The sequence below is a fragment of the Bos mutus genome, chromosome 2 (genome assembly GCF_027580195.1).
Source record: "Bos mutus isolate GX-2022 chromosome 2, NWIPB_WYAK_1.1, whole genome shotgun sequence".
Classification (NCBI taxonomy): Eukaryota; Metazoa; Chordata; class Mammalia; order Artiodactyla; family Bovidae; genus Bos; species Bos mutus.
This window is the reverse complement of record NC_091618.1, coordinates 31,708,838-31,730,228: the sequence shown is the minus strand read 5'-3', so window position 1 is coordinate 31,730,228 and position 21,391 is coordinate 31,708,838. Positions and strand designations below refer to the sequence as shown.

The 21,391-nt window shown below is 41.7% G+C and overlaps 1 protein-coding gene across 2 annotated transcripts in view; it reads left to right on the top strand.

Annotated features, from left to right (window-relative positions):
* Positions 1-21,391, top strand: part of XRCC5 (X-ray repair cross complementing 5) — an 86,681-nt gene that overhangs the window by 30,810 nt on the left and 34,480 nt on the right. For both annotated transcript variants that reach the window (XM_005896176.3, XM_070386961.1), the window contains exons 13-16: positions 3,897-4,030; positions 9,869-10,065; positions 17,052-17,145; positions 18,582-18,651. In XM_005896176.3, coding sequence (XP_005896238.2) covers positions 3,897-4,030; positions 9,869-10,065; positions 17,052-17,145; positions 18,582-18,651 — 495 coding nt within the window. The remainder of the gene's footprint in view (positions 1-3,896; positions 4,031-9,868; positions 10,066-17,051; positions 17,146-18,581; positions 18,652-21,391) is intronic.

The window sequence follows — 21,391 nt, the reverse complement described above, 5'->3', positions numbered from 1 at the left end:
GCATCCCCCTTCTGACTTAGAGGTTGTATCTAGGGAGCAGTTTAATGGAAATGGATGTACATTCTCTAATTATGAGCAGAGGGTTTGTCCTTCAGTGCAGTGAATTGACACAGAGTATCAAACTTGTGACTAGTGTCCTACATGAAATATGATGTAACTTTAACCATACTTTTCTCTTTGCCCTTTCTTCCTAGTTCACATTTTCAGTCCAAGTCCTGTTGCTCCTTATTGCCAGGAGTTACTGGGAGCTTAATGAGAAGAGGCCTTTATTAAGCATCTGGCTGCAGATGTCAGGATGCTGTACACAGTGAATCTTACACACATAGATCCTGTCTTCCGTAAATCTCACAGTTTAAGACAATTATCATAGATATAATAGTGGGCTGAAATAGAGAACATACCAAAAAGAACACAGAATGATGAATAGATGTTTTAGTTGACAACTTTAAATCTGCCTTGGTGTAGGATGAGGGAGCTGTGAGGTGAGTTCAGAACTGGGTGCTCTCTGTATGTTGGGAGCAGGGTGTGGGAGAAGAGCCAATAATCAAATCCTCCATGTGGAGTCAGGCATGGACTTGAATGTGTAGAAGATGCCAGTGTATTATAATATTCAGTCTTTTCCTCTTGATAATTCCAAATTTTAAATGAGAAGAACATTTAAAAAATAGAACTTTGTTGAGAGAGAACCTAATAGATATAAATCACTCAGGATCTAAAACATTATTTTTCGATCCGTTTATTTATTTCCTGTGAGTTGACACTTTTGTTTGCATTTGCTCCATTGGAAAAATAGATCATTAAAGCTGTTTGACATATTTCCCAAGTCAACATTTATGTAAGGGTGTGTGATGCCAGCGTGGTCTGGCCTGATACTAGCCTGGAGTAGCAGATGGAAATCACTGAATATTCACCCACACAGTTTCCACCTCCTTCTTACTGCCAGGTGGACCCTGCAGTCGTCAGTGTGAGATGGTGCCTGAAGCCTCCTTTAGAAAGTGAAAAAATGGAACAGAAATGTCTCATGATAAATGTCTGTATGCTCATTCCTTTTGTAGTAGCTGTCTGAAAGGGATGTTTGAAAGGTGAAGAACAGAAGTATAATAAACTTTAAGGAGCTGCTTACTCTTTTCCGCCTTTTGCCTAGTGGCTGTGAATGATCCCAAAATAGCACTTCAGCTTTTTAACAGCTGAACTGCCATATGAATCAGCAGAATGAAAGTTCCTTGTGGTAGTTTAGGTAGAAGCATTTTGGGGAGAGTTGCTTTGGGCTGTGCCATTTTTATTGACTTTGTAGATTTTTACTGGGAAGAGCTTGCTTTCTATCTGGTATCTGACCGACGTAAAGAAGAGGACACCAAGTTTCTGTTCTCAAAGATCCTTAGAATTTGCCTGGAGTGGGGTAAGACATGTATGCAGGACATTTTTCCAAAGAAGACATACATATGAATGGCCTGCAGACACATGAAAAGATGCTTGACATCACTAATCAGCAGGGAAATGCAAGTTAGAACCACATCTGTCAGAATAACTGTCATCAAAATGACAACAAATAACACGCTTGTGAGGATGTGGAGAAAAGGGAAACGCAGGGCACTGTTGTTAGAATGTAAATTGGTGCAGCTTCTATGGAAAACAGTACGGAAATTTCTCAAAAAATTAAATTTTTACCATACTATCCAGCACTTCTGATTCTGAATATTTTCCCACAGAAAACATAAACACTAACTCAAAAAGATATATGTATGCCTATGTTCATTGCTGCATTATTTACTACAGCCAAGATATGGGAGCAACTTAAATGTCCATCAGTAAATGAATGAACAAAGAAGATGTGATACACACACACACACACACACACACACACACAGTGGAGTATTACTCATCTATAAAAAAGAATTAAATCTTGCCATTTGCAGCATGGATGAACCTAGAAGGTATTGGGTGGCTTTTTTGGTTACATTTTATGGAAAAACCTGAACAAACTTACTGGCCAGCCCAGTATTATTCCAGGTAAAATAAGTCAGACAGAGAGAAATACGGTATGATTTCACTTAAATGTGGAATCTAAAAAACAAAACAAATGAACAAACAAAACAGAAACAGACTCATAGATACAGAGAACAAACTGGGGGTTGCTAGAGGGAAGTAAAATAAGAGGATGAGTGTAATAGGTAAGAGTGATCAGAGGTAAAAACTTTTAGTTATAAAATCAGTCACAGGGATAAAACACGTTTTACGTTGCAAATATAGTCAGTCAGTCAGTTCAGTTGCTCAGTTGTGTCCGACTCTTTGCAACCCCATGGACTGCAGCATGCCAGGTTCCCCTGTTCATCACCAACTCCTGGAGCTTGTTCAAACTCATGTCCATCGAGTTGGTGTTGCCATCCAACCATCTCGTCCTCTGTCATCCCCTCTCCTGCCTTCAGTCTTTCCCAGCATCAGGGTCTTTCCCAGTGAGTCAGTTCTTCGCATCAGGTGGCCAAAGTATTGGAGCTTCAGCTTCACCATCAGTCCTTCCAATGAATATTCAGGACTGATTTCCTTTAGGATTGACCGGTTGGATCTCCTTGCAGTCCAAGGGACTCTCAAAGAGTCTTCTCCAACACCACAGTTCAAAACCATCAATTCTTCAGTGCTCAGCTTTCTTTTTGGTCCAACCCTCACATCCATACATGACTACTAGAATATAGTCAATCATATTGTAATAACTTTGCATGGTGACAGATGGTAACTAGATTCATTATGTTGGTGATTTTATAATGTTTAGAAATACTGAATCACTACATTATACACCTGGAACTAATGAAATGTTGTAGATAAATTCTACTTCAATTAAAAAAAGATATGCATGCAGGTCTATATGATTAATGCCATGAGATTTGTGAGAGGAAAGAACTCTATCTGCCTTGCTGCTGCTGCTAAGTCGCTTCAGTCGTGTCCGACTCTGTGCGACCCCATAGACAGCAGCCCGCCAGGCTCCCCCACCCCTGGGATTCTCCAGGCAAGAACACTGGAGTGGGTTGCCATTTCCTTCTCCAATGCATAAAAGTGAAAAGTGAAAGTGAAGTCTCTCAGTCATGTCCAACCCTCAGCAACCTCATGGATCGCAGCTTTCCAGGCTCCTCCGTCCATGGGACTTTCCAGGCAAGAGTACTGGAGTGGGGTGCCATAGCTTGTAAAAGAATCTACTCCCTCTGGTCCAGTGACGTCTTCCTGTTAAGTTGGTATACTCCAATACAGGTTATGTTAAATCCTTATAAAGCTGATGTTTCATTACCAAAGGAATGCTTTTAATGTTTTTCTCCTTTGCCAGTTCCTAGTTTTTTTAATGTCAACTCAAGGGCTTCCTTGGTGGCTCAGACAGTAAAGAGTCTTGCTGCAATGCAGGAGACCTGGGTTTGATCCCTGGGTGGGGACGATCCCCTAGAGAAGGAACTGGCCCTGTAGTATTCTTGCCTAGATAATTCCATGGGCAGAGGTGCCTGGTGGGCTACAGTTCACTGGATCTCAGAGTCAGACACAACTGAGTGACTGACACTTTACTTTTTCCATAAATACCCAGTATTTTGAATTACCATATGGAAGGTGGGTTTTGTTTGACTGTGGTGCATTCCTCTAGAGCACTTTTGATAAGATATCCCGTTGTCAGAAGTTCATCAATTGGTAGACCTCAGAAGTACCTAAGAGACCAGCTATTCTAAACAGCTCTCTTTGCCGATAAGAAAACTGAGGCTTAGGTTAAATGACTTACGTAACTGGAGAATGCTTTTGGCAGGGCCAGGACTGTCTGTCCTGCCAATGTTGCTGTGAACATCTATGAATGGAAGGCCTTTGTTTGGGAGACTAATGGAACTAATCGTTGTTTCTTTTTGCTGTTTTGTTTGTCCTTGTCTTAGAGGCACAGTTGAGTGCTGTTGATGCTTTGATTGACTCCATGAGCTTGGTGCAGAAAGATGAAGAGGAGGGCACCATTGAAGACTTATTTCCAACCAGCAAAATCCCAAATCCTCAATTCCAGAGACTGTTTCAGGTGAGAGAAGAAAGATGAACCAATCATAGACTTTTTTAGATGAAAGAGAGCAGAGTGAAAAGTTAGGGCAATTGGCTGGTCCAAGTCAAATCAAGAGCTCAGTTGCTCTGTTTAATGAAAGATTAACACCTTTCTCTTCCTACTGAAAAGCGATTAAAAAAACACTCTGAATTTTTAGAAAGAAAGAAGTAATTTCAGATGTTCTTAAATATTTTTTTCTGGGAGAAGGCTAGATTTTTGGTTTTGTGTCTTAAATAGGAGGGCAAAATAAAAAGCAGATTCTTCTGTTATATATATATATATTTTTTTTTTTTAACAGAGTTTTCTCCTATGTTTTATGTGAATGAGACTTTTCATTGTTTTTTATATTCAAATAGTTGGGGATTTTTTAGGGACTGTGTAGTATATAACCATGACTTCCCTGGTAGCTCAGATGGTAAAGTGTCTGCCTACAATGTGGGAGACCCGGGTTCAATCCCTGGGTCGGGAAGATCTCCTGGAGAGGGAAATGGCAACCCGCTCCAGTATTCTTGCCGGAAAAATCCCATGGATGGAGGAACCTGGTAGGCTATAGTCCATGGGGTCGCAAAGAGTCGAACATGACTGAGGAGAAGAAGTGTTAGAAGTCAGATAGAGAGGTTATAGTATGAACTTATTAAACAGTAACTAAAGAAAAATTTAAATTTCTGAATCTTGGTCCAAGGGAATTAGAAGATGGAGATTGGATTAAAGGAAACTGGGAACTTGATAAGGGACATATCTTATACGATGGAAGGGGAGGAATGGACCACTGATGAAGGTTGGTCCCAGTCCTGGAATAACCTGGTGACAGCAGGACATAGGCATCTCTGAACCCCACACAAAGCTGTGAAAAGTCACCAGCAGCTTCTCTAGGCAGACTTCTCCCCAAAGGGGAGTGGAGGGCCTACTCTCATGACAGCTGGGGAGAGGCAGGGAGGTAGGAGTGGAGGCTTCGTATTGGGGGTCCACTGATTGCCCCTTTGACTCATTTCTCAAAGCATCCTTAACTAACTCAAGTCCAAGTTAGGGCCTGTTATGATTTTATGGGCTCTTCTACTCAAAAGAAGCTGCCTAGTTTTTTGATACTACACAGTTTCCTTTAAACTTTCTTTAAAAAAGTCTTTTGTTCTAAAATCAGTACTATGAAGCTTAACAGGTCAAGATCTGACTCAGTAAGTATTTTTGTATTCTAAGTATAATCAAGTATAAATTACTTGTATAAATTCCTTTGCTGTCTTTGACAAGTGGACTTCAAGACCTGCTGTTTTTGACAAATGGCCATTGCCACTGGACAGAGAAGGGAGGCATAGATTAGTTGGTATGGAAAGCTTGCAAAAACAGGTCACCGTGGTGAAAAATAGAAACTTCTAATACTTGGTAAATTTATCAAGGGTGGGTACTGAACAGATGCAAGCCATAAATGCAGGCATTGTTATCTTTTAAAGCTTTAAGAACTGGCAACTTTGATTTTTACAACCTGCTAACTTTGTTTTGTTTTGTGGGGGTGAGTTTTTAATATGGCTTATCTGTATAAAGAAGTATCATTACTGGGGTATTTATAAATTGAATTCACTTTTTCTACAACAAACATTGGGTACTCCTAGTGTATGAAGGCAATGGCACCCCACTCCAGTACTCTTGCCTGGAAAATCCCATGGATGGAGGAGCCTGGTAGGCTGCAGTCCATGGGGTCGCTAAGAGTCGGACACGACTGAGCAACTTCCCTTTCACTTTTTACTTTCATGCATTGGAGAAGGAAATGGCAGCCCACTCCAGTGTTCTTGCCTGGAGAATCCCAGGGGTGGGGGAGCCTGGCGGGCTTCCGTCTATGGAGTCGCACAGAGTCGGACACGACTGAAGCAACTTAGCAGCAGCAGCAGCAGTGTATGATGTGCTGGAGATACTGGAAGCTCACTACCTGAAAGGACTCCTCCAGGGGAATGAAAGAGAATAGAGAGAAGAGAGGAATAGAGAGTAGAGTAGTAAAATTCATAGGCTCAACAGTGGTGGGGTACAAAATGCTATGGGAATAAGAGGAAAGAGAGATTCTTGCAAGTGAATGACTTAGGAAGATTTCATGAAGGAGTAAAGCTGATGGGTGATGTGACGAGAGCATGCCAGGCAAAAGAAGTAGCACATGGGAAAACCAGAGAACACAAGAAGTGTGATGTATTTAGGGATCCACAAAGAGTTCCCTTTGGCTGGGAAATAGGCTCTATGGGAAAACGATGGGAAAGGTGGCAGGTAGCAGGCAGGTCATGAAGATCCAGTAATTTGGGTTTCTATCCCATAGGCAGTGGGAAATCAGTAAAGGCTGTTTTCAGTAGGCAGGTGATGTGAATTTTAGAAAATAGGTCTGATGGTGGCACAGGAGATGGGCTAGAGACCAGTTAGGAAACCTGCAGTGGCCCCTAGGAAGACTTGAGTTACAGCAGTAACAGAGAGTAGAGAAGAGAAAATTTAGAAGCTAGAGTGGATAGACTTTAAGGGATTGGGTGGTGGCTGATGAGAAATAGAAATTGAAGAAAACAGAATCCTAACTTGGACCACTGGAGGAGTGATGTCACCATGAATCAGGATAAGAAATATAGAGCGAACAGATAGAAAAGGTAGTTCATGTATTCTTGCAGGTGTTCAGTTTGAGTTATCTGTCAGCTATTCCAGTACAGACACTCAGGGGCAAGTTGGAAGTAGGGGTGCGAAGCCCAGGAGGGCCTTCAGGACTAAATGTCTGTACATTTGAGAGCCCTCCTCATTTAGATAGAAACAGAAGTGAATGAGGTCACCTGGGAGAGTGTTGAGTGACAAGGGCAGAGAACGAAGTCCTGAACACCGGTGTGACTGGACAATTAGGGAGAGACAGAAAGGCTGCTAATCAATGTTCCTACTTCCCTGCCTCCTGCCGCCCCCCACAAGCTCAGAGAGGTAGAAAGAACTAGAAGGGTGTTGGAGTCAGACATTGCGCAGTGGTGAAGAGAGCTGAGCCTGGCAAAGGGCCTCTGGGGTTTGTAGTGATGTCTGATGACTTCAAGGACCCGGCGACAGTGGAGTGATGGGGCAGGAGCCAGGTTACAGAGCCTGGAGGAGAAAGCCGCACTGATGAAGGGGAAGAGAGAGAGAGGAACCAGGAAGCTACAGGAGGAGGTAGGACCCAGGAAGACTTTTCTTTTTTTTCTTTTAAAATGTCTTGTAACTAAGGGTGAATGAGCTGGGAGTAGAGGGCAAAAGGGAGGAGAGGTTAACAATCAACTTGTTGGCAGGAGGAGTTAATTTAATTCTAACTTTAGAAAGAAAGTCTGAAAAATATCCTTTGTCAAGTGTACACTCCTGCCTTTTAAATAATTGATACCTGGTTGCTAAAATCAACATATTAGTAACTTACGAGCTAGCCATGTGGCCTGAAGTTTTTATTTTTTATTCCTCTAGTCTTTTTCTAATTGTAAAAGTCACATAAAGGAAAATAGTTGCTTAAAGGAGAAATTAAGTAGACTGAGGACTGAGATCTCAGCGTCTTGGCTACTGAAAAGTATGATTTTCTCATAACCTGTTTTTTTTTAATAAATTGAAATTTTTTATTGAATTTTTACCCCACTGAGCCTTATTTAAAATGTGACCTTTGAGAAAACATGAGAGTTTGATGGTTTTGAATATCTCTTGTGGGTTCCTTATTACTGACTTAAGGATAATGATACTATTTGAAAGAATTGCCTAGAATTCACAGTTCTTTCCCCAAAAATGTCACTTGACTATCATAGATAGAATCTCCTAGAGTATTTGAGAGGTAGTGTGCTGTGTTGGGTATTAGATTTCTGCTTACTTCTTTAGGACTTTCTAAATTGTTTTAGGTATTTTAATGACTGACCTAAGGGAGAGCGTGGTGAATTATAAATTATTTATGAGAAGGTCAGGGTAGATTCACAGAGTTTGAGATCTTTTTTGGTTTCCCCTTTTGCTGTGCATTAAACAGGCCTAATGTCATTGATGTGCCAGGGAAAGTAATTAGGAAAAAGGAAATCAGGACTCTGAAACAATGAATTTACCAAGAGAAGGAAGGCTTGGTGTTGGTCTATTGAAATCAGGGAGCAGTACATGAAATTTCTAGAGGAGATTGGTATTTAATTCCTACCTCGGGGTTTTCTTAATTTATAAAACATTGACTCTGATGATATTTACTACTTAAGCCCAAGTATCTTTTTTTTTAGAACTAAGAAGTCTAGCTTCCATTTTCGACAGGGTAGGAAAACAATACATATATACCTTGTGGTATGAAACAGTAATTTTAAAATTGTAGGAGCTATTCAGTTCCCTGGGTTTTTTCTTCACAGTTACTAACATATAAATTGTTTTAAAAAGTGGGAATAGGAGTTTTGTTCTCCAGCCTAATTTTGTAATTATCCTCTAGCAAGGGGAATAAAACATCAGTATATTCATAAGTTTCACTTTTTCTCTTTTTTTTCCCTAAATGGTTACTTTATTCTTTGATGACATTCCTGCATTCCTTTTACAGTATTTACTTTTCTGGGCAGATAACAGTACTTTGCCAAGGCCTGGCTTCCTAGTCTGAGAACAGTTATCAGTGATTGAATAGAAGTGGCCTGCTGTCCGGGTTTCCACTTGCGTGAACAGTGGAGAACCTGTCCTAGCCTTGACCTTGGCCCCACTCCTGGTGCAGCTTCCTGAAACCTCTGTCAGCAACTGGAATTCTGAGGAAGAGCACCGTATTCACTCAGCCAGTATCTGTTAGGTGCTTATCATGTTGAGGCGCCATTTTCAGCACTTGGGATTCTGCAGTAAATAAGACCAGCAGTGTTTCTACTTTCAGGGGGAAAGTGGAGGTAATAAGTAAACTAAAAGGTTGATAAGGTAATTTTAGATAATGATAAATACTGCACAAAATATAACATCAGGTTCACGATAGAGAATGACTGGGTGGTAAAATGAAGATAAAGGTCTCCTTCATATAGTGTCAGGGGAAGCCTCTCAGAAGAGGTGATAAGTGAGCAAAGAACAGAATGATTTTAAAAGGGCCAGCTCCATTGAGATCTAAGGGAAGGCAGAAGAGGCCAAGGAAGCCTTACACATGGGACCTAAAATCTGCAGAGAGCTGGTCTTTGAGTGGAGAAGGAGGAGCCCAGGCTAGTTGGGTTGTGGTGAGTAAGGAGGAGAGAGGCAGTCAGTGGCTCTATTATGGTTGACTCCAGACAGGAGAGCCATGAGAGTGGACATGGGAAGACCAGTTAGAAAGGGGTTGTGGTAGCCCATGTGAGAGGTGAAGGTGCCTGGACAAGAGTGCTGTGGTAGAGATGGATGGAAGTGAGTGGATGACTTGGGGAGGTTGGAGAGAGACCTCTGGTGTCATCTCTTGCACAGTATTCCTGGGACTCACTGAGCACCTACCCTTTAGCACCTGATTTATCCAGCTCGTGTTGTTTTCTAAGATGGTGCAAGGGAGAAAGCACAGCATGCTGAAGGGAGATAAAAGGATTATAGCTGAAAGGTTATACTCCCAAACTGTCAGAGGCTGAGGAAACCCCGTATGTCTTCCATGAAGCCAGAGCAGGGGACTCTTTTTGTGGGATGAGGCTCTTTTCCAGGAGGGCTTCAGCTGACGGTGCTTCTAGGCTGGGGTCTGTTTTATGGTTGCTTTTAGACATTACCACCGTCCTGCTAACCAGGGCGGTTCTGGGTCGGCCTGCTTTGCTGTCTTTGACTAGTGGTAGGAATCTTGTAGCCCTCCCAAGCTAAAGTGGAGGATCACTGGTCAGCTGTGTGTGGTGTCCACGTCTGCATTTCACAGTCCTTACTCCTCTTTCACAGTGTCTGCTTCACAGAGCTCTCCATCCCCAGGAGCCTCTGCCCCCCATTCAACAACACATTTTGAGTATGCTGGATCCCCCCACCGAGGTGACAGCTAAATGTCAGGTTCCTCTCTCCAAAATAAAGACCCTCTTCCCTCTGACGGAAGTCATCAAGAAAAAGAACCAAGTGACTGGTCAGGACATTTTCCAAGATAAGTAAGTACTCAATGGGGTTGTGTGTGAGGTTAGAGCACAGAAGACTGGTGGTGGTCTTGGAGGGGCTCTGTCATTAAGGATTGCAACCTGGGTTTGTAGAATCACAAAAGTGGGAGAAAGAAAACTCTTGCTGTTTGAGCCTTGCATTGGAAATCCCGCGTGGATACGTTTTATCCTGCTTGTGCATCTAGAAATTAGAGCTACCTTTGGGGCTGTTGACTTTTTGATCCACGTCAGATTCTTAGTGAATTTTTATATATATATATATAGGAAGATAAACGATCTTTGAATATCTGCAACTAAATTTTACCATTTTTAAAGTAAGGTACTGGGGATGAGAGGAGAGGGGTGAAAATCATCAAGTTTTTCATTTTGGGGGTAGGCTCTTAGGAGAATATCAGTGAGATTTTCGGAAGGAAAATTGGGAGAATAAGAAACCTGGCCGTCTGCAGCTGTGCTCTTACTGTGTTGACGTGTTTAGTTATACCATTAATGAGGTAGTTACAGTTTAAGGATTGTAAAATGGTTTTCATGCCCTTAGATCAAGCTTGTAGGTAGCTATTAAGTGTTTTTTCCCTGCACATCAGAGTCTGTTTAGAATTATATAAGTTTCCATTCAAAGCAGAACACAAACAGACCTTAGGCTGTTCTTATCCAGAATTATTTGGGTGTATGACATTGATTTCACCAGGTTTTGGTCTGATTATTGGTAACTTTTCCCCCCAGATCAAAATGATCTACTCATTTTTGTAGGTTGTATGCTGAGATCCTATTTTATATCACAGTTTTTTTTTTTCCTTTTTCTTTGATTTCCTTCCCACAGCTGTGTCATTATTGACAAAGTTTTTATTTGTCAGTACCTGATTGGAACCGTATTGAGTAACTTCCAGAAATCTTCACAGGGTTCTGTAAAGTGTTAATTCAGTGAATTATCTTCCAAGTTAAAAAGACATCTTTGCATTTTCTGTGGCTTTTAAAGGCTACTACCCCAAGCTTTGTCAGAATTGGGGAAAAAAAAGAAATCGTAGGGTTTAAAGATTCTATCTTGTGCATTTCTAACACATCTAGAGAATTTTATGTTTCTCTTTAGTCTGTTGTGCCTTTTTCTACATCAGAAGATTGTCACTAAAAACCCTCTTTCCCTCTGCTACCTTCAGCTACCTCTGGATTCCTCATGTCTCAAAGCAGTCAATAAAACTCTGAGTCCATTTCTTCCCACGACAGGCTTGCTGTCATCTCCCAACAGTCATATGGCTATTCTCTCTGTTTTAAAGCTCTCTTTCACGATCTTGATTACCTTCCTGTGTCGTGGGAAAGAAATGGGCCATTTTCCCCTCCTCCTGTTGATTAAAATGTAAATTAGCTGGTTAAAAAAAAAAATACCACTGAGACCCAGACCCTGAAGACTGTTGTTCTGTGATTTGATCCCTGCTTGTTCTTTGCTCCCATAAAGGTTCAGTTTGCCACACAGCCAAGTGAGCTGCCTGGGACCAGAGAATAATCTTGCTCATACACACCTACTCACACTCCACTGCTCTAGTCTTCCTTCTCAGAAATCTTAGTTTTTAAGAATTGCAGAAACGACACATTTAATAAGTATTTATGGAGCACCTCGTATATTCAAGAATGACTCAGTCCCTTCTGCAAGGTTCTAGAGACTTTCAGTTTTTATGATTAAACCCCAGTCAGCTTTAGAGGTGGTCTCCCTAAGGGAAAGAGAGATTGCTTACAAAAAGCTATAATTTTGTGTATATTCAACGTCCCTGTATCCAGGGTACATATTTCCATGATGATGATGGTGATTTCAAAGAGAAAATAGAAGCCCATAATAGGTCAGAACACCTCGGTTCTCCAGCCCATCTTACCGAAAAACATATCTGTCTGCCTTTACTTCCTTTCTTCCTGTCTCAGTGGAGGAGGATACCACATCCTGTCCCGAGTTAACCCGTTAACCTGTGTCCTAGGATGCCTGGACATCCTTCCATCCTGTCTGGTGCCTTTCAGTCCACTAATAATTGCTTCCTTCCTTCCTTCTGTGATTTTCAGCTTCTCCCTCTGTACCAACCCCCTTCCCTCCACACATTAACATTTTATTTCTTTCCTCTAAAAGAAAATGAAATAATCCTCTCAGTTTCCTCCCTCTAATTACTCCCTGTTATCATCATCTTTCCTTCCACAGCCAGGTTTATTAGAAGACTAGCCCACACTGCTGCTGTTCCCAGCGCTTGTTGGCCCAGGCTGATGCCTCCACCACACCCCTGCACCTGGTCTCCTGAAAGACACTTGCTGCTAGGTTTACTTCAGCTTGGCAGTCCTTTTCTTACTTGACCTCTTTGTAACACTTGACGTTGTCAGTTATTCTTTCCCTCTTGAAATTCATATATCTTCCTTAACTTCAGCTTCTCCAGACTTTTCTTTCTAAACCTCTGACAGCTCCCTCTCAGATTCCTCTGGGGCGGCTTTTCTTTCCCCACGAGTCTTGCAGGTTGATATTTTGTAGATCTCTTTCTCTGAAAGGGCTGACATTTATTGGATACCGGTATGTTCTGGGAGCTTTACGAGTATTATCTGTTTGGATCCTCCTGGCCATCCTATGAAGTAGGTTCTTTTATTTACTCCATCTTAAAGCTGAGGACCCTGAAGCTTAGAGAAGATAAGAAACTTGCTCAGGATCACAGCTGGTTAAGTGTTTGAGGATTTAAACGTGGTAGTTCGACCCCAGAGCTTATACTCTCAAGGATTATGCTGTGTTGCACATCCTAAGACCTTAATTATTTCACATATGGGTCTTCAAAAATAACTGAATACCTGTCTATCCTAAAATATTTCCATCTTATGTACTAGATCTTAACTGTCTACAGATAACTCAAGGTCAATATGTCCAGAAATTACTTTATCACCTTCTTTGTCTTTCCACACTCCTTTCAGCCCCCTCTTCATGTTATTATTTTCAATTTTTTAGTGAATGACACCTAATTTCTAGGGAGTCATCCCTTTTCTTCACTTTCCACATCTAATTGGTTTACCAGGTTGATTTAGATTTACCTCAAGTTTACTCCTTTCACTTCAGGTTAGTATAGTGGCTAATAGCATTGATTTTAGAGTCAGATAGATTGGATCAGGAGAAGGCAATGGCACCCCACTCCAGTACTCTTGCCTGGAAAATCCCATGGGTGGAGGAGCCTGGTAGGCTGCAGTCCATGGGGTCGCTAAGAGTCGGACGCGACTGAGCAACTTCTTTCACTTTTCACTTTTATGCATTGGAAAAGGAAATGGCAACCCACTCCAGTATTCTTGCCTGGAGAATCCCAGGAACGGGGGAGCCTGGTGGGCTGCCGTCTGTGGGGTTGCACAGAGTCGGACACGACTGAAGCGACTTAGCAGTAGCAGTAGCAGCAGATTGGATCAAAACTCAAGCATTTCTTTTTAATAGTGGTCAAAATCGGCAAGTTGCTCTGTGCCAAGCTGTGATAACAAATACCTGCCTTTTAGGAGAGTCGTTAAAAGTACAGGGTTAGCTGTGGACCCCTTACTGTGTGCTTAAGACAAAGTCAGGCCCTTTTGACTCTTGATTTTGCTCATTTGTAAGAGGACAGTTTATAATAGCTAACTCAAATGCTTGGCATCATGATTAATGGTAAGCATTTATTTAAAAAAAAAAAAGGTTAGTTCTTACTGGCATTACCCACTGCCATTGCTTTTATGTAGGTTTCACTTTAGCCTGCTTTACTGATACAACCCCCTTGGCCAGTTTCCCTCATTCCAGGCTTCCCCTTCCAGTTCATTCTGCAATCTGCTATCTGAGTGATTTTTTAGAAAACAAATCTGATCACATCACTCCCTTGCTTAAAATTCTCTAATGCAGTGATTCTTCATCAGTGTTTGTGTGTGATGGACCCTTTTATCTTCTAATAAAAACTATGAACCATCTCCCCAGGAAAATGCCCCAACATAATAAATTTTGCATATAATTTTGGGTGGTCACAAATTCCTTGATGTCCTTCTTGGATGCCTGGTTAAAAACCTTTGCTCTCATGGCTTTCCATTACCTTCAGCTTCAGATCAAATTCTGTTACACAAATGAGAAAACCCAGATACACAGAAGGAAAAGAAGTATCTATCTTGCTAACTGGAGAACCACTTTCTGTCCTCAGAAGTTTTTATGCCTACAGTTTAGATATTTTCTATGTTTATCTCTCACTACTTCCCAGCTTGTGCCTCATGCCCCAGCCCAGTACAGCCTCTCGCTGTTCTCTCAAGGGGATGCACTGCTTACCACAATATTTTGTTAATTGCCTGTTTATATATTATCTTTCTTATTTGACTGAACTTCTTGAAGGTGATGATTATGTATTCTCGTGCTGGTACTCAGCCATGTCTGACCCTCTATGACGCCAAGGACTGTAGCCCACCAGGCTCCTCTGTCCATGAGACTTTCCGGGCAAGAATACTAGAATGGGTTACCATTTCCTTCTCCAACCTTACAGATTATAAGAGGCTATATTCATAAAATTTGCTAATCTGCTGCAGAATACTAGGATAGGACAGATAATTTGCAATTGTCTACTTCCTAGTTTTCTGTATAATAAAAATTGCTAATGGTTACAAATTTTAGAACCTAGAGCCTAAGAGTAAATGAACTAAGGTATATGTACTTGTAAATGATCTGCTGCTGCTGCGTCGCTTTAGTCGTGTCCAACTCTGTGCCACCCCATAGACGGCAGCCCACCAGGCTTCCCGTCCCTGGGATTCTCCAGGCAAGAACACTGGAGTGGGTTGCCATTTCCTTCTCCAATGCATAAAAGTGAAAGTGAAGTCACTCAGTCGTGTCCAACTCTAGCAACCCCATGGGCTGCAGCCTACCAGGCCCCTCCGTCCATGGGATTTTCTAGGCAAAAGTACTGGAGTGGGGTGCCATTGCCTTCTCTGTAAATGAGCTACAAGGTATATACTCATATATGAAAGAAAATGAGAAAAGGAGAGACAGCAACAAACCGTCTAGGGCCCCAGCATCCAGACGCAGCAGCTGTTAACACTTCTGTGTCTGCCGTGACCTTGCCTGGATGACGTGTACTTTCCAGGGCTCAGCTCATTCTTAGATAACTTGGGGATGAGAGTCATTGCACTTTCTCACTTCAAATAGACATTACGAGTTTAATATATGTAAATTTCCCATTAATCCTGTTAAGTGTTTCAATCTTGAGATTATTAAGTGTATTTTTACTGCTTCCTGCTCTTTTCTGGACTGGCCTTTATCTGCCCAGTTCTGGAGAATTGGTATGTATGTTTTCTAATTCTTCCTTCCCTAGAATCTTATTTGGGAGGGTTGAAGCAGTTCCTCCATGTGATTTGACCTTGTGTTCTCACAGAACTTAGCTTTGTATGTTTGACGCTTTTTAATACTTCTGTATAAGTTAATTTGTACTTTTGGAAGAGAAAATGTGAATAGTTGATATATGCATGGTGTTTTTCATCTTAGTGTTTTCCTGAGGAACAAACTGAAGGTCAGAGAGGACAGTCACTTACTAGACTCTAAATGTACAAAAATTAATACAGAGTCAGTACCTTCAAGAAGGTATAAAACTCCAGGGCTACCCAGTAGCAAAAACTGAGACTAGAGTCTGGATGTTTTTAATCTGTAGATTTTCCCTGAACCCTCTTATCTTTCTCTTGGGAAGAGCTGGCAAAGGTTAACTAAAGTGGCTGTGACTTTTTTTTTTTTTTTAAGAACTACTCAAATTCTGATAGAATTTCATGCTTCCTCAGGTTTGTGCGTTTTCCCTTGTTTTCGTCAGCAAGGTTTTGTGTGTTTGTTTATTCTGCTTGAAGGAAAGAGCTCTGAATGACTCACCCCTTATCTTTTCTTTACTTCTCAAAGGGAAGAAGGCAAGTGGTAAATGGGAAAGATGTCAAGTAGTAAAACTTTTAATTCGTGTTTATAAGACTGTAACGATGACTTTAGTTCTTTCATCAGGCTGGAAGAGGAGATTCATTATTGAAATATTATTGAATAAGCTAACTTCTGTCGTATTTTTCTTTGCTTTACTTTTAGGATAACCTCTTCAAGCCTTACTGTCTGGAAGTTGGGCTTTTGAATAAAAACATCCCATTTAGAATCGTAGTTCTTAGTTACTATTTTCCCTTCTCATTCAACCATTTCTTGGCAGCTTCTCTTCCCCCAGATTGACTATTTGTCTGGGAGAAAAATCTTCATGTCTGTCTGTTCTGTAGCTTAAGTAAGATTATGGTCAGAGTCTTTGAATCTTTCTTATCCTTTGCAATTAACCTGACCTCCTCTCGACTTTAAGGCAGACTGTTAAAGCCAGCCTGTTACTTGAGGCAAGATGTTTGATACACTTCTTTGGAGTCATCATTCCCTTATCACACAGATGCTTTTGCACTCTCTTAGCATATTGCCCAAAACACAATTAGGTTTATAAAGGAACATATTAAAAGTTTTCTTTTGAAAGTGGTTTTTTATAGTTTAAGACTTCTTTAAGAGCACGCTCTTGCATATTTAATTAAGGATTGTCTAGTAAGTTTTGACAGCTGTAAGTAGGAACTTATAAAACTCTCACATTCATGATGAAGAAGATAGGTTATTAGACACAAAGGTCTTCTATGTATCTGGAAAGCTAATATTACTAGCTATCAATTCTCAGGTAGAAACTAGCAAATAATAACCGAAGGATAAATGGGTTTTGTGCTGAAATGTGAAGTGTCCATGACCTGTGCTTGCAGTTTCATCTTTCGAAAGGGCTTTGTGGTGCGACTGCTGATTAAGCTCGGGCCGCTGCAGTTGCTTGGTCTGTCAGGAGCTTGGAGCCTGGGAAGGGGAGGTAGCTGCTTGTAAAGGAAGACTAAGGGTGGCTACTTGTTTTTGATTCTTGAAAAATAAATTTATACTTTTCACATCAGCAGTTCTGGGTTTTGTATTGTTTGTTCTATTTTAAGGGGAGGAAAAAAACCATTTATTTCTTTTCTAGTCATGAAGAGGGACCCACCTGTAAAAAACTGAAGACTGAGGAAGAGGAAGCCCACTTTAGTGTCTCCAGTCTGGCCGAGGGCAGTGTCACCTGTGTAAGCAGAGCTCCCCTGCTGTGCTCCCCTCTTTTGGGGAAGTTGGGACTTGGGGAGTTGGCATCAGTTTCTGTTAGTCCTTTGATGTAGCACTTTCTCTGGTCCTTTCAGTATGTAAGCCATGTTTGTCCATCCCACACTTCTTCCTTTCTTCTTTTAATTATTGTCCGTGAATCACCTGTAGGATTATTTATATGATATGTAGTATCAATACATAGAGCACTATATACAGCATGAAACATCACTTTGTAAAGTTTTTCTGGTGACTTCATTTTGCAGCTTTCTGTTTAGTCACAATGGTAGGATAAGTGGGGGCTTAGTGATAGGAGTCTTATCTCCAAGTATATTAGCTTTAAGAATATAAGTCTCATTTCCTTTCTGATGTATAACTCACTAGTTTAGGATTTCTCCAAACCATGTATCCTTTGACACTTGAGATCTTTAATGGAATGGTTTTTGGAACTTGAACCTATTGCCTTATTTTAAGTGACATTGTTTTGAATCAGTGGATCTTAAAAATTGTTCTTTACTACTAGCCAAATAGACTAGAAAGGGTAGCTAGTATTAGGGCATGCCTTTTCCCCTCCTGAAAAAGCAATGCTCCAGAAAAATTGAATGTCTAAAAAATTATTTGGATTTTAGTGCAATATCTTTATAGTAAAGGGAAAAAAAAAATCATGACCTTTTCTATTCTCGAAGCTCTTCTGATGCTATATAGAGCAGACTGGAAATCCAAATACTTTTGTACCAGCGTTTACCAGCCTTTATAGAACCCCATTGTCTTCTCCCCCTTGAACTCAACTTAGCCCCTATTAAGGTTGCAATCAGAAGATGAGAGACACGGTCATGATCAGAAAGTGCCATATAGCGTGGCAGAGACTTTTGTCTTTGGAACTCTCCAACCTAGCACTGATTTGTTTTTATTTTGGGGCCATGTTTAATTTGGGCATGTTTGAATAGTCTACCAAGGTTTCAGTGCCACAGGTTTGATCAGCAGCAGTCTCCAGAAAGGACAGTTCAATGAATCAGGGCATCAGGCTATCAGTTCCTGTGTCTCTTAGTGGGACAGAGATACTCTGAACTGACCCTGCACCGCAGCATCCTCCCCGTCCTAATTGGTTGGGTATCAGGATGGACAGGTAGTCTGCCTGGTAAGCTAAGCTGCCTGGTGCCTCGGGCGTCAGACTTCTGACCCCTCTGGAATGAAGTCAGTTTGCATGAGGAGAGGTGAGTGGAAGTACAGACAGACGGCAGCCCTTTGAACACAGGAATCTGCTAGTTTTTAACAAACCATGGAAATGAAAATGAACAGGAAGGGCCTCTCTTTGTCTTTGCCTATTTTATAAGAACACACTACATTAAGCTGTCTTGTCTTGCCTGGGGTACTTCCGAAAAGAGACGAGATCTGCAGGTTTACTGTCTGTGGTGTGTTCTAGGTTGGAAGCGTGAATCCTGCTGAGAACTTCCGTGTTCTAGTGAGGCAGAAGAAGGCCACCTTTGAGGAAGGTAAGAGATATGCCGTGGGCTTTGCACTTAAGGAAAGGTGTTCGGTTAGGTGTGATTTAAGTCTAGACTAACAATTGTCACTTTTTGTTACACTGTTTTATAGAACGATTTTCTTTCCTGGTAGATCTTTGTGACCGTCCCTTGTTGGTGAGCTCACCAAGGCCACAATATGAGCACAGGAAGGTAGATTTAGCACTGGTATTTTAAACAGAGAAAAGCCAATTCAGAGGTCTCCCTGTTAAGAAAACAGTGGGCTGGAATCCTGTAGCTTTTAGTTCCACTTCACTGAAGTTCTCTGGGAATAAAACATTTTTGTGTCATATCCTCCCATTTTCTGAGACATAATTCTTGTTTGCTCCTAAGAGTTTGAGCCCCTTGACAGTAATCTCAGAAAGACCTTTCTCCTGCCCTTAGATTTGATCCTTCTGAAATTGATTACATCCTCATATTTTTCTTATCAGATGAAACCTAGAATTCCATTTAGTCTTGAGCTGATACCAAAGCAACTTGAAAGGATGGATAGAGGGTCTCGGACTGACATTCATTCACTTGATTGCATTCCGGTTCCTGTTCTTTTTGCCTTTAACAAGTGGCCACTGGGAATTGTAATCCTACAGCCTTGTATATATAACAGTATTGTATTCATTATTGCTACCCAGGGTCAGGGCCTGTGAGCTAAATAGAGGCTTGAGGTAGAGGCTGAATCTGTGTTCCCCTGGGGGACAAGTACTTATCAAAGGATTTTCCCAATAAAAATCATTTTTTCAGAAAATTCTGGTACCAGTTTTGAAGCTCTAATATTTTCTGTACTTGCTCACGTGACTGCAGGATTGCTCTGTAGGGTATTGAGACAAAAAGTGAGGTTAGGGGCCGGTGGTGGGGTTCAGAGAAGAGGGAGGCTGCTGGCACCATAGAAGTGGAAAAATTGAAGCTATTTCAGGAGAGGAGGGAATGAGGAGAAACAGGTAAGAGGAGAGGAAGTGAATAAATTTGCATAAGGGTGCAGTGTTCTACAGTATATTCTCAACTCATGACTGAGGATATTCTTCAGTGTTGGTAAAACTCTGGGATGCTTGGCTTGAGTGCTCTGCCTGGGGAAGTTGGTGAGGAGGCAGAGTTTTGGGTCTGGAGTTAAGTTCAGGCAGAGCAGAGAAAGCTCCTGAGAACACCAGATGCCAGAGTCTAAAGAGGTCTTGCTGCGATTCATGGGGTCGCAAAGAGTTGGACACGACTGAGTGACTGAACTGAAAGAGGTCTTGAGAGAGTAAATTCTTGAGAATTTGCTTATATCTTAGGAAGACATTGTTTTTCCTAAGCTAATTGGGGATCAAAGCAATCTTGTGAAAATACAGGGGCAAGTGACCCCTCAATGGCATGTAGATCGCAATGTGTTCATGCTCAGTCATGTCTGACTCTTTGTGACCCCATGGACTGTAGCCCGCCAGGCTCCTCTCTCCATGGGATTTCCCAGGCAAGACTGCTAGAGTGGGCTGTCATGTCCCTCTCTAGGGGATCTTCCTGATCCAGGGATCAGAACCTGTGTCTCCTGCATTGGCAGGCAGATTCTTTACTGCTGAGCCACCTGGGAAGCCCATAGATCACAATAGGTATTATCATTATTCCCATTTTACAGGAGGAAAATCTGTAAAACTGGAAGAAATGAACTTCCCCCCAAAATCACACAGGGATTCAAATCCATGTCTCCTTCAAATACTGAATTTTTCTACTTAGCAGTACTATTTCTCCTGATTCCTAATGCCGTCCTTTCCTATGCTGTTTATTTGTTTAAACGTTATAAGGTCAAGCATCTCAAACCTGTGCCCGTAGCTAGGATTTTGGTCAGTAGACTGTTCTTCCCTGTTGAAGGTGACTGAGTCCTGGCACACTGCAGCATTGTGATGGTGGATGTCCCTCTGGACCTCATTCCGGAACTTGGTCAGTCAGAGATCTCCAGTGACCTCACAAAAGCAGACTTCCTGCCGAGCTGCAAAAAAGTGGGACTGCCCACTTGTTAGCAGTTAGTTCTGTCTCATGGTCCTCATTTGACTTCCCTTTCTTGCTTCAAGCTTCAGAAATTTTGTGTCTTCATTCCTTTTCTACCTTCCGTGTTCTTCTATTTGAACATCTCTTGGTGAGCCAAGACTCACCTTGTAAGCCTGAAGAGCTCTCCCAAACTTAAAGCTACCTCCCTGGTTTTGATCTTCTAGAGATCTCTGCCTTGGGCAGGGGAGGCAGAAGTCCTTCTCTCCTCTCCTGTGTATCTATTTTTTAAATGGAGTGGCCAAAAATGTGATTAATAATGGGTAGTTTTACCCTTTGTTAGAACTTGGCCCTTTCACTTCTGTTATAAACCAAAGTATGGGTGTAATTCCTTTGCCCTCGAACCAATGGCAGAGTCATCCAAAACTCTCAACTCAAATAGTTTTGTGATCCTGTCCCCTTGACATGAGCAGTCAGCAGCACACTTTCTTTTCTGGTTTTTAGTGTAAGCAGTGTTCCTTGTCCTAAGCTTACTGGCATAGAGCAAGTAACACCGAACCCCAGGAACCTGTTCATTCTGGCTGTTGATGCTTTACTGCTGCTGCTGCTGCTAAGTCACTTCAGTCGTGTCCGACTCTGTGCGACCCCATAGACAGCAGCCCACCAGGCTCCCCCGTCCCTGGGACTCTCCAGGCAAGAACACTGGAGTGGGTTGCCACTTCCTTCTCCAATGCATGAAAGTGAAAAGTGAAAGTGAAGT